Source organism: Syngnathus scovelli, chromosome 10 (genome assembly GCF_024217435.2).
Source record: "Syngnathus scovelli strain Florida chromosome 10, RoL_Ssco_1.2, whole genome shotgun sequence".
Lineage (NCBI taxonomy): Eukaryota > Metazoa > Chordata > Actinopteri > Syngnathiformes > Syngnathidae > Syngnathus > Syngnathus scovelli.
The window spans coordinates 4,244,673-4,268,254 of NC_090856.1; the positions used below are offsets into that span (position 1 = coordinate 4,244,673).

At 44.3% G+C, this 23,582-nt stretch overlaps 2 protein-coding genes across 5 annotated transcripts; one reads left to right on the top strand and one right to left on the bottom strand.

Moving 5' to 3' along the window:
* Nucleotides 1-6: 6 nt before the first annotated feature.
* Nucleotides 7-6,850, bottom strand: ankrd24 (ankyrin repeat domain 24). Its single transcript, XM_049724650.2, has 19 exons — nt 6,719-6,850; nt 6,174-6,304; nt 5,851-5,939; nt 5,715-5,779; nt 5,591-5,648; nt 5,454-5,524; nt 5,117-5,395; nt 4,504-4,626; nt 4,316-4,435; nt 4,099-4,228; nt 3,782-3,954; nt 3,388-3,551; nt 2,585-3,318; nt 2,178-2,494; nt 1,842-2,075; nt 1,383-1,559; nt 1,161-1,322; nt 1,015-1,080; nt 7-444 (listed from the first exon to the last, which is right to left on the bottom strand). The coding sequence occupies exons 1-19, from the start codon at nt 6,752-6,754 to the stop codon at nt 376-378; spliced, it is 3,198 nt and encodes a 1,065-aa protein (XP_049580607.1). The 5' UTR covers nt 6,755-6,850; the 3' UTR covers nt 7-375.
* Nucleotides 1,420-23,353, top strand: shdb (Src homology 2 domain containing transforming protein D, b). 4 transcript variants are annotated; one of them, XM_049724558.2, is made up of 9 exons: nt 1,420-1,567; nt 3,842-3,921; nt 8,932-9,107; nt 9,933-10,298; nt 11,684-11,834; nt 13,948-14,172; nt 20,267-20,444; nt 21,252-21,371; nt 22,767-23,353. In XM_049724558.2, exons 4-9 carry the CDS (start codon nt 9,966-9,968, stop codon nt 22,951-22,953), a joined length of 1,194 nt encoding a protein of 397 aa, XP_049580515.1. In that variant the 5' UTR covers nt 1,420-1,567; nt 3,842-3,921; nt 8,932-9,107; nt 9,933-9,965; the 3' UTR covers nt 22,954-23,353. The 4 variants fall into 4 exon arrangements, with proteins under 4 accessions (XP_049580515.1, XP_049580504.1, XP_049580533.1 ...); XM_049724547.1 differs by lacking the exon at nt 1,420-1,567 and adding an exon at nt 6,772-6,882 and having other exon boundaries at nt 3,888-3,921; XM_049724576.2 differs by lacking the exons at nt 1,420-1,567; nt 3,842-3,921; nt 8,932-9,107 and adding an exon at nt 9,251-9,465.
* The last annotated feature ends 229 nt before the right edge of the window (nt 23,354-23,582 follow it).

The following is a 23,582-nucleotide window of genomic DNA, read 5'->3' on the forward strand; positions in this document are numbered from 1 at the left end:
AGCAAGACTGGTGGATTATGTATTTATTTTGGATCAAAACAGGGAAAATATATTGTAAAAAAAAAAAAAAATAGGTCAATCTCGCAATATCTTCTAAAAATAAACACATTGGCTTTTTATGAACACTTATGTCACTATATTGCTGGCATAAATGAACAACTAGACATTATTCGTAGTAAATAAATAATTTTGGACAGTTTGGGGGAATTCCTGTCATAGGCAAAAACTTTGACAATTCCGCATTACCTGTTTACATTATCAAAGTGGAATTAATGGTGGAATTAATGTTAAATTCCAGACATGGATTCCTTGAAAGGCATAGTTGTACATTTGTGATTGTTTGATATAATGAGCTATAAAGATGGATGATGGATCTTAATGACCCTGTTGGCTCATTCTGAGGATTTGTAGGAGAAGACGTTGCACCTCTTCATCCATATGACCCTGTTGGATATATTGGGATAAATTTCATACTTGTTTTTTTCCTCCTGATATAAAAGTATTTTTCTAATTTCATAACAATTTTACAATCATATTAGTACTTTATATTCTTGTAGAACGTTTTCCCGTAACGAAAAGATACACAATAGAATATGTTTTTTTTAATAATTGATGTATTGTTGTTATTGTTGATGTAATACCAAAGTTAACCACAGGAGGGCAGACATCGCTCACTTTCCCCTCCCTCCGCAGCTGCGAAGAAGAGTACGTCACGGCTGCCAGTTCCCTCCAAAAAGTACGTTAAAGTGATTTTATTAAATTGTAACCTCCATAAACGTGGATGTATTCAACGTTTAATATTGTTTTAAACGCAATTTTCGCTTAAATTGACAAGTCACGCTATGGACCAACTTTGAGAGCGGTCTCGTTCACACAGGTGAGTGAGCCCGCCTATTTATTTTGGGGATTCGAATGACATGTTGAAAAACAATACTAAAATATTTGAGTTGATTTTTGTCAAAACATCCACAAAATAGATTATTATACTTAGAGTAATGTTTGTATTTGACTGACCTGCACGGCAGCCAGTAAATGAGAACGATACACAGCCACCACCTGTTTGTGCTTTCGTTCACAATCCTTGTAGAAGAAAAATTAAAACCAATAATTATTTTAATAGTCCATAAATACATATTTTTGAGGGATTTTTTTTTCTGTACCTGGAGCTGTTGGTTGAGTATGGCGATTTTGTTCTGTAGTGCCATTTGCTGTCCCGGGTTCGCTTGATGCGTGTTAGAACTGGAGGACATGATGCCAAGAGGGGGCGACAGAGAGCCAAGTGCCTCTCTTAGACGGAACACCTCCTTAGATAGTTCTGTTATCTGCACCAAAAATAGTTTCATTTCCAACTCTTTTCCATTGAATGTTATGTAATGTCTCACCTTGCGGTCCTTCTCCTTGACAAGGCCTTGAGATTCCTGGATGTTATTTTGGAGTTCCTGGACATGACTGGATTTGGCTTGGAGTTCTTGAAGCTGCTGTTGCACAGCAACCAACTGAGTCTCTGCCGCCTGTCGCTCGCTCTTGTTAAAAAGAGCCTCCCGCTGTACCTGGAACACCTGTACAGGTATGAATAATGATAATCTACTATTTCTTTAGAAACTGGAATATATCTTATACTGTGAAAGCTTAGGAGTGAAAGTCAGCAGTATCGGTTTCGTGCAGTACTTAATACTCCACCTTGACTACATCAGTATACATCGTACGGAGAGACGGATGAATAATGCAGAGGCAGGAAAGAGGTAAAGGTGGAACACGACTCTCTTTCTGGCCGACACAATAAAGACTAATTAGAAGACTAAGATTGCTTCGTGAGTCTTTACATGAAACAGAGCATATACCTCAGTGCAGGTCTTCTCATGTTTACGCGTGAGATCGTTGAAGCGGGCCGTCATGGCGTTTATATCGGCCTGCATGGACAGCCGCAGGGCCTCGTGGTCTTCCTTGGAGATAAGACCCTGCTGGGCGGCTTTTTCTGACTTGAGTTGTCTCAGCTCTGTTTCTTTGTCACTCAGAGCCTCTTGAGCTGCTGCGGCACTACTCTCGCTGGCCTGCAGGGAGCGCTGGAGCTCTGCCTAAAAAGGGAGAACAGACTTCTGTTGCTTGGGGTTGTGAGAGCAACTGTGCCGAGACTTCATCTATTTTTATATTGGCTTCATTAGGAGTTAGACACAAACCTTGATTTTGTCATGCTCCTCTTTGGGAACAGCTTCATGCATGGCCTCTACTTTGGCTTCTAATATGGCCGCCTGTTCTTCGGTCTCTGCCCGCTGCGCCTTTTCCTGCTGAAGCTCCTGTAGGGTTTGGGCCAGCTGCTCCGACACGGCGGCCAGCGCTTCTTTGTGCTTGGCCAGAGGCACAACATCCTTCAAGTGCAGGGCGTCGTGGGCACGGCTCTCTCGCTCGGCACATAAGCAGTCAAGAGCTTGGGCGGCTTCCTGTCGGGCCACCTCCAGCTCTTCGCGAACGGCGGCCAGCGTACGTCTGGAGCGTTCTGATGGAAATATAAGTTCAGATTTAGTTCACAAAAATGAAACCTCAAGTAAAATCCCAAAAATTGTATTCAGATGACTTGATGTCATACCTGATGTGACTGAGAGCTCCGAGCTCTCCGAGTGCTCTTCTTCTTCATCCTCGTCGTCACCATTTATAGGAGGCCTCAGTCTCTCCAACTGCAGGAGGGCATCGTTGAGCTTCCTCGCCACCTCCGCTCTCTCCCTGGCCAGCTGTTCACACTGGAGGCTTAGGGTGACCTGCACCTCCTCCAGGTCTGACCGTGGCACACACTTCTTCAGCTCATCCTCCAGCTCGCCCACACGTTCCTGAAGGCGCCGAACCTGATCTCCATTCAGTTCCGGGCCTCCCGACGTCCTCCCTCCCTGTACAACGCTCGCCTCCAGCTCAGCCACGTTTCCCCTTTGCTCTTCTGCGCCAGAGTTTGTCCGGTCCTTGTCTCCCGCAGACCTTTTCTGGACCAGAGCGACTTGAAGCTGCTCAACTCGCTCTTTCAGCTGTTTGATTCTGTCAGCGTCCTCAGAGGTCCGAGCGACCGCTTTGGCACGGCTCTGGCTAAGCTCCTCCTCCAACTCGCCTAATTTTACCCTCAGCTGCTGGGCTTCTGAGTCTGGAACCCAGCTAGCACCTGCTCCTCCTGTGTCCCCTTCTGCACACTCCACGGACAACACCCCAAGACGCATTTGCTCCTTTAGCTGCTCCAGCTCTGACTGAGAGGAAGCCAACAGGGCCTGCAGACCTTGCAGCTTCTCCTTTAGAGCCTCTGGATTCTCTGAAAATCCAACCTGAGATGTTTCAACACCACTGCAGACCAAAACCAAGATCATACAATAAGTGGGGGATTACTGCAGTTCCACAATTAGCTAATCTTACCGTTCCTCCACCTCACCAGACTCCTCGTTGGCCGCTTGAGCCAATGAGAAGCGTTCTTGCAGGGCTTCAAACTCCTTCCTAATTGTCTCATACTGTGCAATGGGGACAAAGTCCGCACCGGGGCTTTCCATGTTGGTGTCGTCCTTCTCAAACATCTCCAGCATCTACAAAGCCACAATTGCTAGAAATGCAATGTGCCGATTTACTTTTTCACGCTACAAGAAGAATGCATAGCACACATGTAAAAATGAAAATTGAATTTTCTAATTGCTCAGAATAAATATGACATCATAAAGTTCATCATGACATAAGAGGCACCTTCACATGACATGGTCTTCTACTCTCCTGTGTATGTGTGTGTGTCACCTGTCGACTAGTTGTTTCGAGTTTGCACCTGAACTTTGAGAACAAGCTCGACATTCTGTGATGTAAGCTCTTCTATTTTTTGGTGTAGTTCTTCTGCAGTTCCATGGTGAGCGGGGGCAGGAGACGGGCTAGCCGATTCTGCATCGGAGGAGGTCTCGGCACGAGCAGGTGAGGCTCTGGAACGCTTGGAGAGCAACCTCTCTGGTGGGCGTGTTCAAATAAAAAAAAAAACAGCAGATTATGACACAAATTCCTACTTTCCTAATAACTAGTGCTTTGACGCCATCTTGTGGCATCTAAAAGTTATGTAAAAAGAGTGCAATTAGGAAAATACAAATGACATACCTTGGAAGTCAAACATTTCCTCCATATCTTCAGAGTCACTCGTTCCAACACCTTGGACTCCCTTCAGCTCCTCGATCAATTTGTCCCTCTCGGCCTCTGCCTCTTTTAGGCGCTGCTTTAGTCGGGACAGCTAACAACACGCATAGTGTGAGGATATTCTGGAGCTGGTTTGCTGTATTTAAAAAATAAAAAAAAATACAAAGCACGGTTGCAGTACCTCCTCCAAAGCAGAGAGGGCGCTCTGCTGCTGCTGCTCCAAGGCTTTTATTTTTTGGAGGAGGCGACCCCGTTCAAGACGTAGTCGTCGAATCTCCTCAAACACTTCCTCATCTTCCACCTAAAAGACTTCATGTTAATTCTGTCCGAAATTATGAAAAGACTTTGAGGAAATAAACGAACGCTAACCTGATGTAATTCTGGAGGCTGAGGAGAAGGCGACTGAGCAGGGGGCTCGGGGGACTCAACGGGGGGAGCGGGACTGCGTGCGTGAGGGGTGGGTGGTAAACCCTGAATGATCATGATGGAGTGCTGATGATTATTCTAGAGCGGTGATTCCCAAAACGTTTCCAAAGTCAAATAAGTGCAATAAAAGGTTGAGACCAGTACCTGGAGAGGAGCACGTGGTGGGGGCGGGGCTTTCCTTTTGCGAGGGCTACTCCCCCCTTGCACCAGCTTTGAGGCCCGGGTGTTGTTTTGGGGAGTCTGCATTGGAGTCAAAAGGAAGCCATTCCAAATGAATCAAGAAATTTTTTTTTAAGGCCTAGGATGAATCTATTACAAATAGGAGTGAATGAGGTCACATTGGAGAACATGCACTGCTTTTTGTGATGAAGGGCCAGAGAGTTCTGGAAGTAATGTGATATTACCTCCTGGCCGGCGCCCTCTGACAATACGTACGCAGAGATGGAAAAAGAGAGAGAGATCATTTCCCTTTTAGTCGCTCAGACACAACTACCAATTATGCAAGAGAAAGCATTTCCATGGTGCGATTAAAATGAAACCACAGTGGCACGAGTACCGTACCAGGAGGCGCTCCGTTTTGCAACATGTGCACAATGCGATGGCTATCAGGGCTGTAGTCTTCCGCCTTGTTTCCGAGGCCGTCGACCAGCTGCGTGTTGGCCCCGCCCCTCAGTAGGACGGCCACCGTTTGTGTGCTGTCGCTCTCGCAGGCCAGCATCAAGGCAGACCTCCCCTGGTTGTCCTGAATGTTTGCGTTGGCACCTCGACCCAGCAAAAAGACGCAAAGCTCCGCTCGACTCATCTGAGCTGCCAAAATGAGGGCGGTGGCGCCATCCTGAACAAATGCATCGATTATGCAACTTATTATATCGACCAATAACTTTTGAGCTCACCCCATCTTGCGCATCAAGATCGGCTTTAAAGTCCCACAAGATCTCAGAGCAGGATACGCAGCCGCTGATTGCTTTGAACAAAATTATTATGATCAGTTTTATCCCCCATCAATATTTATATTTATTCTGTTGTATACCTGCATGGTGGAGGGGCGTTCTCCCGATGGCGTCCACGCAATCTACTTCCAATCTCTCCTGTTTTAAATAAGGACCAAAGTTGTTACATTTGAAATTTTAAAGTTTGTTGTCAATTTGATTTACCTGTAAAAGTCTCTTTAAACACTCGCTCTGTCCGTTTTTGGCTGCGAGGTGAAGGGCGCCAAAGCCTAGTAATTCAAATCAGTTAACATGTGATGATGAGGATAAAAAGTTTATTTTAAATTCCGAAATAACACACCGGCGCCATCTGTGACATTGACGTCTGCTCCGTGAGCGATGATGACCTCCAGACAATCGACGTGCCCTCGAGACACGCAATGATGGAAGCTACCAGAAGGACAAGTGTGTTATTTGTACACATTGGCTTGTTCTCAAATTGTGGATTAGATTTGTATGTAGATTATGTTTTGATGATATGCAAATTAAGTGCGGGACAAACCAATGGTCATGTGACATTCTAAGATATGATGAGACCTAACAACTTTCGAGTCCTCGACTCATTTCTTTGGTGTTTTGGCTCAGCCGAATTAAAGTGACAGACAGCGCAGTTGACCCACTTACGCCGATTTGCCCTCAGCATCCAACTTGGTGGGGCAGAGACCCTTTTTAAGGATGAGGGCGGAGACTTTATCTGCTTCGTTTTGCTCCACAGCCTGGAGGAGCCGCTCATCACTCTTGCTCCAGTCTTGACTCTTTTGGGATCCGAGTCACCCCAAAATAGAAGAAAAAATATATAGAGTATTTAATTTTGACCAAAAATATTACTTCCACTTACAACCCAGGCTAAATTTAACTCCTCCCCAACATTCAAGCCATTTCCCAATATCGAGAACACAGAGCAAGGTCTCGTAAACTTGTCGACTACGGTCTTTCCAAGAACTCAATAAGGTATTTCCTAAGAATGCTAGTCTCTTTGTAATTGGAACGGCTTGTGTATGTGAATAATTAAATGCTACCTGAGCTCTATTAGCCATCGAGCGTCTGCTCCAACAGCACTCCTGCTGTTGTGCTAATACAGAATCTCATTCAAACACTTATAATTAGAAGAAACTGAATATTAAAAAAATAGAATTAAATAGACGTAATTCATACCAGCAAACACTTACCTCATTCTTTTTAAACTTTGCCTTAAGACTCTTCATGTTGTTCTACTTTCCAGAAACACTCCACTAAAATTGTTTATGGGGTAAAAAATAGGAAGAAACCTGGGAAGGAGGTACAGGTGAGTGTCCCACCACGACTGGCCCCTCTCCATCTCAGGTACCATCAGGTAAGTCACAGATGCCAAGTGGGACACTCACTAGCCCCGCCCACTTCATCAAACTAACCAATCAGCGCAACGCAAATAGCAATGAGGTTTGCGTCGTAATTAAAAGTAAATAAATTAAATATCGTGTTGGTTGAAGCTCCAAGCAAGTAAACGGACATTGTTAGAAAATACCTTTAACTGCAAGCAAATGTTAGGTTTATTTAATTTAATTTGATTAATTCTAACGTAGAGAGTGTTTTGTGATCAATTACCGCATTTAAGTGCTATTCCTCTGCAATACCCAACGCCCACCAAAAGGGGTCAGTAAAGACAAGCAAAACAAAGCCATCTGCTTTCTGTTCCAATTTCCAAGAGTGCAAACAACATAACGACGCACCATTTATTTAGAAAGATAAATATTGCTATTTGCAGGGGAAATCAACACGTGATGTTTAGAGAAAACATCAAAACCCAATTTATCCCTCTGTAATGAGGAAGCTGTATTAATTTCCCTGAAATATTCCACATTGCCTTGTTGCCTCAGTGTGATTCCATGCAATTGCTGGTGCCCATGCGGCACCGTTTATTTTTGTTGAAAAGATTCCTTTTTATACCTGCTGTTCTCTGTAATTATCTCGCTGTATGAGATCACAGGTTTTTTTTTTCCAATTCTCCACTTTCTCCACATACTCCCTTTTGTATTAGGATTTTCCATCTCTCACTCCCGCGAGTTCTAAGGTGGCCAAGTTTTATTATGTGTTCAGTGATGATAATGATGCAGGTGAAATGGAGAATGACAAACCAAGGAGTGTTATTACGTTACATGATGGTCTGTCATTTTGGGGAAATCTAGTCGTAATGCAACTTGAAGTCAAATGGCACCTTTGGAGGCCCCACTTGAATTAATTCCAAATAACTTGACCCCTACAAGAGTCATTTGTCCTCTTATTTTCATTAGAGCAAACTGGAGAGATGTTTTCCTTTTGGTTTGCAATACATCAATGACTGCATCTCATGAGTCACAACTGTTTTAAAGTGAATAGCAGAATACTGGATTAACCATCATAACGTCCCCCCAGTGGCTTCAGATTTTCTTCCAAATGGTCTGGCTCATAACAGGAGCCAGGAAACCCTTAAACACTTTGAGCAAGAGGAGGAAGATGTAAGGGGTCCGATGTTGATGGTTATCTTATGCGGTGGAGGGTGTGTGTGCATTCGGATTCCAGTACAATGACCTCATCCTCTTTCCCGCCTGTAGGAGAAAGCGAGCTCATGAGTGTCGTAAAGAAAAAACAACATTAACAGACCTTAATGGCTGTAGCACGTCCAATGTGCCCTGGTGGACATTGGAGAAGAACACAACTATGGGAGGAGATTCAATATGTCCGATCGGGATGTGCAGGCCTCAGCGATTTTTACCACATCTTGTATATGTTTGAGTTGCTGATTATTGAGATTCCTTGAAAAGCATTTTGAAACCTCTTTTACAAAGGAACATTTCAAAACATCTGGAATTCATTCCAAGAAGCTTGGAGAATACCTCATCAATCCCTCTCATGTTATGTTGCTTGGTTTAGTTATTAAATGGTTCAGAATCGGACTAAAGCTGTTATACATGCAAAATAAAATTGGATCCGATTATTCGATTAAAAGATACTAGTTCGTGCAGTTGGTCAACTCAAAGTAAATGCAGTGCAGCCTAAGCCATTAAAGATGATTCAAATTTGAATCAGCAGTCAATTTTATATGACTCGAGAATTAAAAGCCCTCCGGTGATGTCATGGGGATAAATAATGCACATCCACGCAGCGTGTTCGTGCGAGCTGATTTTGCCTCTGTTTACCCCCCCCCCCCCTCTTTTTTTTTTCCCCCTCTGCGTGATATTTTTAGAGGAAACTCCATGTTTGCAGATATTTAAATGAATGAACGCTCCAGTGCGCGTGGAAGGAGACGCAGATAATAAGAGCAAGTGAAGCACCTCCCCTTTAAACGCTTTGACTTTCTCTCTTTCTCTTTATCTGCGAGCTCCACTCCTCGCTCTCCCACTCATTTGGACATTTGCCTTCGCAGGATCGCCGCTGGATTTACACCCCGATCTACTTCCACCCCGGGATTGTTTTTGGAAGAAAAAGACGATTTGTGTTTTGAAAAGAAACGCGTGGAAGTTGTTTCGTGGGCGGACACGAGGGAAGACGGAATGAAGCGTGCAAAGTGGCTGAGGGGCTGAACGCACGTCAACGCTGCTGGTGAGTCCATGCGTGCGCTTTGCGTTTTGTGTTGGAAGTTAAAACTCGAAAGTGATTCTTTTTTTTTTTGCCTTGACTACAAACTGTCGGTTTATTTGACAGATTTTGCTTAACTTTCCCGTTTTTGGCCAACAGGCTGTTTCGCAATATAAATATTGCAAATCTGATCGCAGGAGGGCAAAGTTCACCTGGCAGATGTTACGTTGCCTAAAACAAAAGGAGTGTCCCTGCCCAGCTGCTCTCATTTGACGCGTGTTCTTTTGACAGCACGGAACTACATTCAGGATTTCTCGAAATGGTTCAGGAAAAACACGCAAAGTGGTAGTGCTGAGCGATTAGTTTAGTTTTATTGCTTAAAGTGAGTTGATTAGTCTGGGCTGTTCGTGGCAGTGATTAATTGACTCTTTGGGTTTGGATCCATGTTTTGACTTTCAAATCTTGTCCAACAGGAACAATAAAGCCAATTTGACTTAAAGTCATTTTCATTTTTTATAATAGTAGTCCGCAATTGTGTGATACTTTCTTTGCGTACCAAAAATAGAAGTTGCTTGGCAAAACATTAAGCTCAAATAAGAAGGTCAGTTTAAGTGAGACTCTTTTTTTTGAAGTAGATCAAATTTGAACGGAATTGGGACACACAAGCTATTAAAAAGCCACTATCTGTGGTTCTCTGATGGGGTATATATATGTATGGGATTGGATAGTGTAGTTTCTACCTTGAGGGATAGAAATAGATTTCCTTCTGTACATCTATTTCACACAATATAACCGTAAAAAAAGGGGAAAAATTGCCATAACGTTGTTATTCTTTTCTACCCTGCTCAGTCTTTAGCATCAGAGTTCGGAAGCTGAGCCGCTATGGCCAAGTGGCTCAAAGACTACTTGAGTTTTGGCAGCAGGAAGGTACCCCCGCAGCCCCCTACGCCGGACTACACAGAAAGCGAGATCCTAAAGGCCTACCGCCTCCAGAGGGAACTGGACTTTGAAGATCCGTACGAGGACTCGGAAAACAGAACCAGGGCCGAGTCTGGGACTTCGGAGCCGGCCACCCCCGTGTACGGCTCGCCTATGAAGTCCTCCAGCACAGATGTGAAATCTCCCAAACACAGACTTATTAAGGTGGACTCTCAGGATCTAGGTCGGACCAAGATCCTGCTCAGTGCCATCTCGTTGGATGACCAGCAAGAACCCGTGAGTATTTCTTTTGGGATTTTCAAATTTGTCACCTGGGCTGGAGGTGATGACAAATGAAGCTCGGGGGAGGAGCGAAAGGGGTGCAGGCACTCCCAATTCACTCTTGTCCCATTTATTATCACCGTGACAGCTTTATTGATCGCACTCGCCGAGCAAATGTGTGTCACAAATATGTTTGCATAAATTCTAGCCGCGTGAGCCGCACAAGTAAGATGAGATAATAATTGATGACTCCAGCAGTGTGTTGAATTAGGGGTGCTGGCCATTCCCATGGGTTTTAAACCTTACATGAATAATGTATTGCGGTTGGTTTTTGCAAGCTGAAGGAGAACCCTGCACGTGTCTGGGGACTCGCATGTGGACTGGGAGATGTTGAGGACCACGGGATGAGTCACATATGGAAAGTAACTGTGCCACAATATGTAAATGTGGAATGTGCTTAAGCTTGAACCTATTTATATACTATGTAAATAAATAATGGATGGATGGATGGATGGATGGATGGATGGATGGATGGATGGATGGATGGATGGATGGATGGATGGATGGATGGATGGATGGAAAGATAGATGGAAAGACAGATAGGTGGAAAGACAGATAGATGGAAAGACAGATAGCTAGCTAGATAATTATTATTATCAATAGCTAGATGCTACAAGCTAGCTATCTTGTGGAAAGGTTCGACTGTGTAAAAAGTGAATTACAATACTTCAAAGTTCTGACTCCAAAAGTTGCAAAGTCCATTAACAGTGTGAATTCCATTCGATAGTTTGCTCCCTCATTAATTTCCCAGGATGCGTGGGGGGGAAAAATCTGCACTCTAATGAACACAGCGGATCCCCGTCCATCGATAGACAACGCAATCAATGCGGGCGCTTGAATCGAGTTTTATTTTTAGGCTTAGTGTGCGTTAAACTGGGAAGTGTCAGACAGCCAAGTATTTTGAGGGATTGCATGTTTGTGTGTCTGTGACCATATGCCAGTTGGCCCACTGGGCTCCCTTCCTGGATTATACGACGCTCAATGAATGCATTAGTTCCATTGTATCCCCCAAACATTACAAACACAAGACTTTCTTCCGCAGTCTCTTTCATGCGGCAACCGCGGTGCAGAATATCGTTAAAGGTTTTGAACCAGGAGCTTCTTTGTATTGTTGCTAAATATAACATTTGCCAGCCTTGGTGACACTCTAAATGTTGTTGCAAATGCGTGTCACAATATTAGCATAAAAACAACAACATCTACTTTGCATTGCACGCAATTCAGCAGGGATGTGATTGCGGCGTTCATGAACAAGGATGCTTTTTATTATGCTGTTGAGTTAGTCAGATTTTTTTTTTTACAAGAATATAAATTTAATTTGGGGTTGTTATTGTTTTTAGGCAATGCCGTCTGCTCCGTTGGCGGGGGAAAACGATTATTCGGACCCCTTCGATGTTCGCCCGGACCATCGACCAGAACCAGATCCGAGACCGACTCCCTCAGAAAGCAACGGCTACATGGAACCTTATGAGGCCCAACGAGTCATAACGGGTAAGTGGGGATGTGGGACTCTTTATTTCATTTGCTGCTGTTTTCATTTGTGAAATAATAAATGCCAGTTGGCATTCAAGATTTTTTTTTTTTTCTCAAGGCAATGAAAACTGTTTTGCATTTTGATTTCCCTCCCCTGTGGTTTCTTCCTGCATTATCTCACTCTCATCCAGCATTTTCCATTTGTTTCTCCTCCTGTAACATCTCTGTTTTCCTCTTCCCAGCATCCCTTCCCTGCCCTGTCTCAGTCATTTAGTGTAAAAGTGCTCCCGCCCCCTCCTCCTCCTCCTCTTTCGTCTATCTGGCTTCATCTTGAGGGCTCTCCTCGGCACCCGAGGGGAGTCTGGCTGGCTCGGTAATCTGTCTTTTAGCAAATTATTGTCTTGCCCTCTCTATGATGCGACTTGCGTCTCTGGTGGTCCACTGCGCTGATAATCTCCCGGGTTTAATGAATGCACGCTTCTTTGCTTTGCAAATGGGTCGTAATCTGTTCTTGTAGCTGCTGGATAGAGACAGCGGCCAAAGATGAGAATCACAACAGTGATTGAGTGTTAATCTTTTGTCTGCTGTCTTTTGACAGCTTTTTTTTTTTTTTTTTTGTCTGACCGTCACTGAGACCCACGAGATTAGACTATATGCACAAAGACGTAATGTGGTTTCAATTAAGTAGGATTTATAGTTATTCACCGCATCTGAGTCACTCTTTAATTTGGAATGTGTTCACATGTTGTTTTGAGGACCTCAACGCAAGCCAAAATTTGCATTTCCTCCTTCAATGTTGCCAATTGGATGACATTGTGGTTGAAGAGTTGGAGAATTTTTTTTTCCTGGCAGACAAAGATGTTTGTCTCTTTGTCATGATCTATCTTTTCGACATACTTCCTTGACGCCATTTACGAACTTCCTATTAGAAAGAGCTTTGGCGCCATCTGGTGGTACCAAAGAGTGTAATCAAATATCACCCAAAAAAATCACAAATTGTCGAGTTTGTCAGTGAATTGCTTCCATCGACAATACCAAGCTGTCGGTCAAGTGTCCCAAAACTTTTGTGCGTTTTTTCGACTTCTTTGTCTCAGCCTCGCTCACCTTTCCGTCAGATTACAATCCCCCCCCCCCCCCCCCCTTATGTTTCCCACCACCAAGCTTCCAATGAATTTCTCATTTTACTCCCTCTAATCCCGTTTTCATCTCTCCGCCTTCATCTTCGCCATCTCCCGGCGGCCTCGCTGACACCTCGGGTTCCCGGCGCAGGTAGAGCAGCTTTCGGCGCCGTGTTTTTGTCACCATGACTTAACATCAAACGCTGATAGATCCCCCCCACATGCGTGCCCCCCCCCCCCTCCCTCCCCTACCTCTATTGCTCCTCACCCTCCTCCTGTTATTGCCTTGCTCCTCTGCTCTCCCTCCATTTCCCTTCTTCTTCACTGCCTCGGGGCCTTTCCCCAGGGCCTCCATTTGGTCGCCATGGTGACAACCAGACAGCCCTATGGTAGCGTCTTGGTGTGGTGTGAAGTTTTCCACCGCTTATCACCATTAAACGGCTCTCTTTCATCCTCTTAGATTTTTTTTTTTATATGCACAAAAGATACCTCCACATTTTTTTTTCCTGCCACCTGTTCTTAAGAGGCTAAATTTTTGAGGTCACGAGATAAAAAGCGCCATTAGTGCTTCCTTTTCCCGGCTCCTGTTGATGAGATGCAGGGATCTGATTAACTTCTCTCGCTTGCGTCAATAATCCTTTTTATCCCAAGGCCATATTTGACTCCAAGAAATGTTTCTCAGTCGGGACCTGCTGAGAAAGCGATGAGAATTTTTCACGGGGGAACAAGGGCGCCGTTCGATTGCTACAGGGGGCTCGGGCGGATGAGTGGATGGGGTTCCCGTGTGCTTTTATGCTACTCGGCATTGCAGCCCAAAGCCTTGTTAAGCCGCGATATGAGATTGTGAGCCCCCGCCGCAAGCTGCGCAAACATCATTTGTCCCGCTCTTTTAATTCTAGTCATGTCAGCGCTCAACAGGCGCTCGAGGTACCAAACAATACCCGTGTTAATATTATTCCGGCTGTGATTTTCAGCTACGCCGACTTGACTCGTTTTTGTATCTTCTTTGATAGAGCTGCAACGTGGCCCCGGAGGAGGACGCTCAAGGGGCGGGCTGCAGCTTTACGACACCCCTTATGAAGACGGGCGAGGCCAACGTTCGGGGTTTACGTTCGGAGAAGCTCAGGAGGAGGGCAAGGAGGGCAGCAGCAGGCTGCCGCAAGACGATGAAAGACCCGCTGACGAGTATGACCAACCTTGGGAGTGGAAGAAAGATAACATCTCCAAAGCTTTTGCAGGTATGGTTGATTTTGAAACCCAATGATGAAAAACAAAAACAGGGACCAACTGTAATGTGACATTCTTTTATATAAACAGAAAAATGACTTAGTGATATCTTTCATTGTCTTGATTAATCAATGAAAGGAATTTGTTGGCATGTTCGTCCCGATAGAGAATCCTCCATCAGACTGGAGAAGCAAAACAAATCAATAGCTACTCAAGCATAAAAGTGCAAGACATCTCCAGATCGTTTTCATCATGGGACGTAGAATTAGAGATTATGTGAGTGGGTGAGCGGTAAAGCCGACTCTCTTAATGAGCACTTTTCGAGGGCCGAACGCTGCCCGGAGGCTCAGAGAACAGTTTGTTATATCACACAGTGGAATTCTTTTCTAATTGTCCCGGCCTTCTTCAGCTAATTTTCCACCATTACCACACAGCAGCATAAAACCGAGACCATGGTGACCCTCACAGTCTCAGTTCTCTCAAATGGAACATCTGTTTTCCTTTATTCTCTTCAAACAACTCAATATTGATTTCCTTCAGTTTCTGTCCTAAAGTCTCAATAACCTTTGGGTTGATGTTGTGTCATGAGGGACTCAAGAAGCTTAACTTAAAAATAATAAAGGGCCCATGATTGATCCCTGCGGTACCCCAAAGTGAATTGTAGATTTGGTTGATGAAATATTATTCATTTTGACATTTGTTTTCATGGAAAATGTGGGAAGAGTCGGAATTTGGGGACCGTAGAAAACATCAACCCACATGTCCGACGAAATCAGCTGAATATTTAAATGGTTTTGAAATGTGGACATTCTTAGCATAACGTTAATTAGAAGATACCAGGTGATATATAATGTTGTCATTTATGACCATGTTGGTGCGAGGACTGGAATGTAAAAGAGGAATCCAGTCTAAGTAGATCAGTGCTCTCCGTGAGAGGCCAAGCTAGCTTAATTGAACCGCATCTTTCAAGTCAGCAAGGTCAAGGTGATGGGATAATAAATCAACCGTGCCTCGTCGGCACTCTCGGTTCCCACTACCAAGCCCCCCCACCCCCCGAGTGTGTGTGAGATCCTCCTACCCCTCACTTAATTACATGTCTACATGTGCATGACCGATCCAGCGCTAATAAGTGTCACAGTGAAAGAGCGGCGATAAAATTACATTATCGTTATTTTTTTTTTTTCTGCATGTATGTATGGAATTTTATTTCATGATAATTCCACTCTAGTTCCACAGCCCCAAGTGGGGAAAGAGCTTGTTCTGCCGTACCGCTTTGACCTCCCGTCATTGCCGATTAGCGTCCTTCGTGCCGGCATGTTGCCTTTCGTTCCGCGCCAAAGCACGCCAGTCTAAACAAACAAACCGTATTTTCCATTCTTGCCCTTAATCCACGGCCGCAGAGCTAGTCTGCCTGGACAGGGAACGACTGGCGGATAGCAAAGGATAGAGGGAGCGAACAAGAGGTGTGAAGGAAAAGGACAACGAGATATGGACATCCAAGGTTAGGTAAAGAGGGAAGGGCTTAAAGGCGGAGGACGGCCAGAGGCTGTGTTGATGTGAGGAGGCCATACTGACTGCCTCCATCAGTCAACTTAACACATGAGCGCACTCGCGGCGCTGACAAGGCTGTCGTCGTTGCCCTCTTTCCGGGCAGATGTGACACGTTCCCTCAGATAACCTGCAGGTGGGGGTCACCGTGGTCTTCCCTCACCTCATCAGCGCCTCCGCACTGGGCACGAGATGTACTCAAGCAGCTCTAATTAGCGCCAGGCTTCTAATTGGAGGTGGTGTGCAAGTTGTTGGCACAAATGAGCGCGTTGGTGTTGACGCCGACGTAGCGTGGGAGGGCGAGTGCTTCCGCTGATGCTTTTTACAGCTTAACCGAGGTTATATTTAATTATCGTTGTCAACGCTGGCCACCTTTGTCGGGGAAAGTGAAACCACGTGATAGCCCTCATGATGGATTTTTCCCTTCAGTCTTTGAAAGCTGTCACTCGTCTCCCTCATCCAGTTGAAATTACAGCATTTATTAATTCACCGACATCAACATACAGAAATAGGAAATGGCCGCCGCAGCTGCTCGGAACCAATCAGCGAGTTAATGAAAGGCGCCATCTCATTAGCCCTTTCATGGACACACCTAATGAACAGATGAATGTTTTTTTTTCTCCGTTTTATAATTTGCTAGCACAGCTTCGATGGCTGTGTGAGTTTCTGTAGAGTGAAAACACAATGAGGGAGGAACGCAATTCGCCAGTCTATGGCGTTTTCCATTGTATGTTAGCATGAAGCTAGCAGTAAGCGTTAAGCTAGCTAGACACAAACACTTTGCCTCTTTTTTTGAAGAATTGATTACTATCTGCCAAACTCAAATCATAATTAGCACTTGTAACTCAATTTTACTTGAAATAGCTCATTTCTTGAAAACTTGTCAGAGTATCTTGACAGATGGTCAGTCTGTGACTCTTTTCTGTGTGTAAGCATTGCCTGGATGTTGGATTTCCTCCTCAGTGTGTGTGTCAGTCGGAGCCTGGCGGTGTTTTGTGTGGCCGTGTGCTTGGAAACAAACACACAAAGGGAAAAAAAAAAACAGAAAATGAGATTTGCAGCGCACCGCTCTCTGAAGCCCCCGCGGGCCATCATCAGAGAGCAGCCTCTTCATCAATTTAGTGGCGCCGCGCAAGGACTTGTCTTTGTCACATTTCCTCGTTTTCCCCCCCATCACTCGCCGCTTTTACTTCTCCCTGGCCGTGACCTTAGCCAGACATTTAATGGAAAGACATTCCTTTCCTGTCAGACGGACGGCTGAGTTGATGGAAGAAAACTAAGACCAAAAGGAAAAGAAGCGGGCGAACGTCTCTATTCGTGGGGGTTAAGCACCAAGCCAAGTACAAACATTTGTGAATAATACACACACACCTCCATTTTCTTTCTTGTGTTTAAAATTGCCTGCGGTCATAAAAATATCCCAAACTATGATCCTAAAACATAAAATAAATAAATGGCTGACAGAGGATTTAATTTAGAAGAAAATACTCTGCAATAGCAGGACGCCAGGGGTCTGTCACCCGCTTTGCAAGCCATAAAAAACTAATTGCTACTTTTCTATTAGCCTCTTTATTACATTTTTAACTCATCGTGAATTGCTGCCTATTCACTTTTCTATTCACAGATATTCTTTTGAAACGGTCCTCAATGATCCTCTAAAAAAAAAAGAAAAATTCTCAAATGTTTTTGCTCCTTAATGAAGCTTTATCAGGATTTTTTGAAGAATTATTTGGGTTTGTTAACAAATATATATCATTGCCCCCCCGCCGTGACTCCCCCCCAGGAAAAAGTCCCCATTTTGACAAAAATCATCCCACTCTGAGAATAAATTCACTTCACAACATGCCCGGAAATTGATTATCTGTGACCAACGTGCTATAAACTTGTGTGAATGTCCCTTTTCTCCCTGATCTGACATAAGGTGTTAATTATCTTGTCTTTATGGGGGGTGGGCTCCGTGTGCCCAGGAGAAGGTCTTTATGAGCGTGTGCATGCCAGCCCCTTCCAAAAAAAAACAGATGTCTTCATTAAAGAACTAAATGAAGCTGTCTTTGTGTGACAATGGTTTTGCTTTTCTTTTGAGCATACAAAAAACAGCAGGTGTGTTTAAGACGTTACCTGTCAAATGACGCTGGGTTTGTAAATTGACCTAAATTGCGAGATAAATTGAGCTTTGAGCGTGGCGCTTTTGTCTGGATGTCTTTTGTCTCCTTAAAGTCTTTGTGCTGCGCTTGAGGACAAAGCTGAGCACACGCAGCTTTCCCCCGCGTGGTACATCATCGGGTTCTAGTTGTCGATGGCAGGCAGATGTCCCCCCCCCCTCCCCATCAGGATGCGTGTCGTCCATCTTCTTATCTTGATGCTTTGTCAGCGTGTTGGCAGAGCAAAGAGATAAACTGATGCTTCAGACATAAACTGACTCATTTTGTTGGGTCTGTTGATGCGTACGGCAATAAAAATAATTTTATTCAACCATTAATTAATTAATTTAATAATTTGTCCTTTAGTATTAAATCGGCCATTTTATTTTTTCGGGAGGGGATTTATGAATTTAAGAAAAACATGATCAAATCTTTTCATTTCTTTTTTTCGCTCACACACAAAAATTAGATTTCAGGTATTTTTTTATTTTTATTATTTTTTTTAAAGTCATTTTTTTAAATAATATTCGACAGAGGGATTAGAAAAGTCACGGTAGCTCGTTTGTAGCTCATGCTAAGTTTTTGAAGACCCAAATGACTCCAAATTTGGTCCACCCACGTCCACATGGTGCCATTTTGTAGTCAGTTAGCGCTAGCAAACAGCCCGACAGACATTTTTGCATTATCAGGTGTGTCTCATTGAGGGGTGCCAGGCCGTACTTTGGTCCTGGCTTGGGTGCCGCTGTGTGCCGCTCCAGATGGGGGCCATTGTACTGCGCCAGGCATCAATAATTCACAGAGAGCCCGAGAAAGTGGCGAAGTGTGTCTGCCTGCTCAATAATTAACCAGCGAGGGGAGGGAACCATGTTTGTACAGCCAGGTCCCTTTCTGAACACCCATTCAAATCGCTTTTGAAGCGGCGGGCCCGGCGGGGAGAAGGGTTAGGGTGGTGGTGGGGGTCTTTCCATTTGTCAGCTCATTAAGACATCTCATTTCCTTGTATTTGTTTTGTAATCTTTTTAGTATCACGCAGAACGGGCAAATCCAAATCGCATAATGTGAGCTTGTGTCGGACTACAGAGACGACAGATTATTGCCTGCCGTGGTAGATAATGAGCTATTTTCAGCACCTCGTTCATACCCCCCCCTCGCTCCTCCAGCCCCTCCCTCCACTGTAGGTAGGACAGCGAAAGAAGCATTTTCACACCCTTCAATTACTCCGCCACATATGAAGCCTCAATTTTGTCCTGCCACACAATTTCTCAACATTCGATAAGAGTGAACAATGCAGGCTACGCTTACAAAAGATCTCTTAAATGATCTCCTTTCACTCTGGTGATGAATGGTTGTGTTCAGAAGATCTGGTGTTTGTGTACACAGCAGAAGCCCTCAGTCAATTGAAAAGTGAGATATGAAATGTGTGTTTAGTTTATCCACAGGCACATATAAAATGTCTCGCTCGCTTATAACCCTGAAACTGATGATTTTTTTTGCCTGTGTGAAAGCTTCCGTACGTTTTGATTGGCTGAATCGCTGACTCTTGGCTACTCACGAAATTTTGTGGCCCTTAGTTATATTTCTCTCGATAGATATATATTTTTTAATCCCTCAGTATTATTATGGTTGTTTTATGGATTGAGGTGTTACAAAAAACAAAACTGTTCTACTTTCATTTCAACTAAACAACATTTTTTTCTCCGCTTTTTTGTCAGAAACCTGTTTTGAGTGAAACCAACCCATATTCTATTGCAGATTAATAATGAGCAGGAAAAGTTAGAAACCCAAATCAGATTTTTTTTGGCATTTTGTCTCTTTCCACTGATTGTGTCCTTTTGTACTCGCATAACCCGCCGCCCGCCGCCACGTTTCACTTCCATTCATTTCCTCTCATTAAAATCTTGCACTCTGTGTTTGAGTCTTGCCACTTTGTCATTGCCTCCTCTCTCACACGTCTACTTTTTGTTGAAGCCATCTGTGCTTTTTCTCACTCTGTCGCTCTCGTTTCTCTCACCTGATTCCCCCCACTTCCTCTATTAGAGATGAGAGTCTTGTCAGAGCTGCCCTGATGGGTCAGAGGGGGAAGGAGGAGCCATGTGTTAAAAAGCAAGGTGACCTCTCGCCCTGAACACGACTAAGCATCTTTCCCACATTTGCTCCCCCCCCCCCCACGTAAACTCAAACATCTGCAGTCACCACGACCTCTTTGACTCGGGCCGTTCTGTTGCTTTCCACCAATGTATTCGCCACACAAGAAAAAAATAAAAACGCCAATAATTCAAACCAGTCAAGTTTATCGAAAAAATAAATTTGAAGAAATAAAATTGTGTGGGTGTTCAGTTTTATTGTTATCGATCAAACTTTATGAAAACGACCCATATGAGTCACTACGAATCTTTTTCTGTCTCCATGCCAACAGTGCAGTTTGACGGGCCCGACTGGGATCGCTCGTCATCGCCTACCGAGCGTTTGCGTCCTCCGGGGCCACGTTCCAGCCCTCTCGTGGGCGGCGGCGGGGTGAAGTTTCGAATGCCCCAGGAAGGTCTCACCATGGTGGGGGAGAGGGTGGACCCCACACAACCTCTGGAGAAGCAAGTGTATGTCTTCCCTCTTTCTAACTGTCAATGTATATTTTTAACTCAGTCGCTACCATTGACGACTATATTGTTGACGTTTCGTTAGACGAAGAGGTTTGCTTGATTTCATGTCATCGTCCTTGTGGCCATTAATTACCTCAATCTAATAGATGACAATGTTTTATAGCAGCGCCGCCATTACACTTAACTTGAACTGTCGTCTAAACATGTCGTACTTGCTCGTCATGCTCGGACAACAACGAAACTGCAATTTTCTACTTGCTGATGAGCAGCTTTTAACATTTGAAGGACAATTTGTGTTGTTTAGCCGTCTCCCCTTTGATCATTAACGAGCTAGCAGAAAATGACGCGGTAATGCGTTTCGGCTAAACGGCGCCGTGAAGCATTAGAGTAAAAACTAATTATGTCCGAACATAAAAAACACACACACATTTACTTTGGTGTTGTAGTTTCCGACATTATTGCTGTTATTTATGTTCCGCCTCTTGGAACATAAAGGCTTGTTTGACTAATGGAATCCAAGCGCGCGACATCACTTAGCCGCATGAGCTGAGTTTGCTGCCTCTTTTAAGTGCCGCTACGAGGTTTATTACCTTCTATGCCGCTTTAAAAAATTAAATAGGAAACGCCTGCCTGGTTAATTATTGTTGATACCAACACTTGAGTTCTTTAATCCATTGTATGGACTTAAAGACTAGAAGACGCATTTTATCAATTACTTCACCATTGTGGTTGTGTAATTGTTGTTTTTATAAAGTTGGTGTGCGTGGCTGTGTTGTAAGTATTCTCGCTCGCCGTGCGTCTTAGGTGGTACCACGGTTCGCTGTCTCGGTCCGAAGCGGAGTCGCTGCTCACGTTGAGTAAAGAGTGCAGCTACTTGGTGAGGAACAGCCAGACCAACAGATGCGACTACTCGCTGTCTCTAAGGTACACACACACACACACACATGGACACACACTCTGAAACTTCTTAAAGCCAGGCGATTGGCCAAGGGACGCCCATTAATATAATTAAATTAAAACATTATTTTTTATTAATTAGAATGAAATAGTTAAAATTGTGAAAAAACAAATCATTTTATTTCAAAAGTATTTCTCATAAAATACAGAAATTTTGGTGAAATAAAGTGTTTTTGTATTTATTATAAATCTCCTTGAATAAATTAAATATAATTTATATTAAGACTAAATTAACATCAATTAGTGTTTAATACAAAATGACCCATTTTGCACCTTTTTAAACCTCATCTACAATTTTTCTTGCCCGTCTGTTTTGCAAATCAAATCTGGCCCATCTTGCTTCTCATTGCTGCAAAGTGTGTGTGTGAAACTACCTGAACAGTAGTCGACTGTATACACGCCCCCCCCTCCATCTGTCTCTACCTCCTCCCGCCTCTCTTCATCCATCATTCAAACTTTGCATCACCGGCGCTTTGCTTCCTCCTCCGCTAGTCATTTGCAGGCTGCTATAATGCTTATCTGCTCAAATCTCTCCCTTGTAATTGCGTGATTCAACGCCGCGGCCTCCCATCATGCCTCTGTCCTTGACTCCCCACCACCCTGCCCCGCCCTCTCCCTCTCCTTCTTCTCCGGTCCCAAAGGGCTTCTTCTAAGTGGTAATCAGGCAGGTAGAGCACACTTCAGTGCACACATCATCCTCGCCATAATCACTAATGAATATGAATCGCCTTCTGTGGGCCACACAAAAAGGGCGGCGACTTGCAAGAGAGATGAGACTGCCCGTGTGTGTGTGTCTAAACAACTTTGAAGATGACTCACAAATTCCTGCACCCTTCCCGTCGCTCAAGGTCGCAACTTTTGCATTTTGCTCACGCGACGTCTAGAAGATCTAATGAGCGGAGATGAAGTATCGGAACATTTTAATTAAATTCAACCTCCAAAGTTTTTGGGAGCTTAGTAAGCGGTCTGAACAGGTTTTGTTTACATTGATTAGGCGTCACTTCGATTCTGTTTAGTCTTCATCTGACTGTTGCGACTGCTCGCCGAGCGGCTTTTGCTATCTGCGCTTCTGCGAGTCGAGAAGTTTCTTGCTGGGCCAGCCGTCCGTCTCAGCTTACATGAACAATGTCGGTGGAGGTCGGCCATGACCGCCTGGGACTTGCATATTCCTCACCCACCTTCACAGTCCAACGCATTTCCCCCCCTTTCCTCCTTGTTGCATGTGCTAATCCTCATCCATCATAATGTCCCGCTCCCCCTCCCCTTCCCTAAATCCACCGAGGCAGCACGAGTCCCCAGCGTCCTCCTTTCATCGTGACTTCCCTCGCCCGTCGTAATTTGAGCTTGTTGTTTTGGTCCCAGGAGCTGCCAAGGTTTCATGCACATCAAGTTCACACAGTGCAAAGACGGCAAGTACGTGCTGGGACACAACAGCCCGCTGTTCGACTCCATCCCCGAGCTGGTGCATTTCTACACCACGCACAAGCTCCCCATCCGGGGCGCCGAGCACCTGTCGTTGCTCTTCCCCGTTTTAGTGCAGACACTCTGACTATAAAAAGGTTTTTTTTTTTTTTTTGGTTCAGAAACTTCAAACTCATTCGTCCTGCTTATTTTTTTGGACTGGACCTTTCACTGCTGTGCCAAGTGTCGCTAACCTCTGAGGAGATTGAGTTTGAGAGAAAGCAATACCTGAACTCTTCTCGCTCTCTCGGACTTCGGGACTTTCTCCTTTCATTTTTTTTTTTTTTTTCTTGGCCACACATCCGTCACAGCCGAGGAAGCACCTTGGGAGATACACCAAGGTTCTGTTTCCAGAGGACGGTTCGCCGAACAACGAGATTCAATTACTGCTGGTTCAAAAAACCACTTCATTTCCACTGGTTAAATATTCCTCTTGTCATATTTTTCACATTTCTACTAGAATCAATAAATGGAACTATAGAGGATGATGAATGTGTTTTTCATGACTGAGCTTGAGAAATCATTTTTCAACTCGTTCGTATTTTCCCTAATTAGAGAATTTTATCTTTCATGCAAAATCCCACTCAAGTTCTTTGTTGCCAATAATCTTGGCTTTTTCAGAGCGAAGCGGCTCTCTCTAACTTTAAACGCCGTGTTTGCAGGCTGGAGACTAATCAGGAAACACTTGAAAGCGTCGCGCCTTTCACGCTGCCCCCC

What these genes read in the sequence shown, in the direction of transcription:
- ankrd24 (XM_049724650.2), bottom strand. Translation starts at nt 6,754, where the DNA reads ATGAAGAGTCTTAAGGCAAAGTTTAAAAAGAATGAG. An exon ending in GGAAATGTTTGACTTCCAAG is followed by an intron (nt 3,955 to 4,098) that starts GTATGTCATTTG and finishes CACGCCCACCAG; the next exon opens with AGAGGTTGCTCTCCAAGCGT. An exon ending in GGAGCTCTCAGTCACATCAG is followed by an intron (nt 2,495 to 2,584) that starts GTATGACATCAA and finishes TATTTCCATCAG; the next exon opens with AACGCTCCAGACGTACGCTG.
- shdb (XM_049724558.2), top strand. Translation starts at nt 9,966, where the DNA reads ATGGCCAAGTGGCTCAAAGACTACTTGAGTTTTGGCAGCAGGAAGGTA. An exon ending in TGGATGACCAGCAAGAACCC is followed by an intron (nt 10,299 to 11,683) that starts GTGAGTATTTCT and finishes TATTGTTTTTAG; the next exon opens with GCAATGCCGTCTGCTCCGTT. An exon ending in CATCTCCAAAGCTTTTGCAG is followed by an intron (nt 14,173 to 20,266) that starts GTATGGTTGATT and finishes CCATGCCAACAG; the next exon opens with TGCAGTTTGACGGGCCCGAC.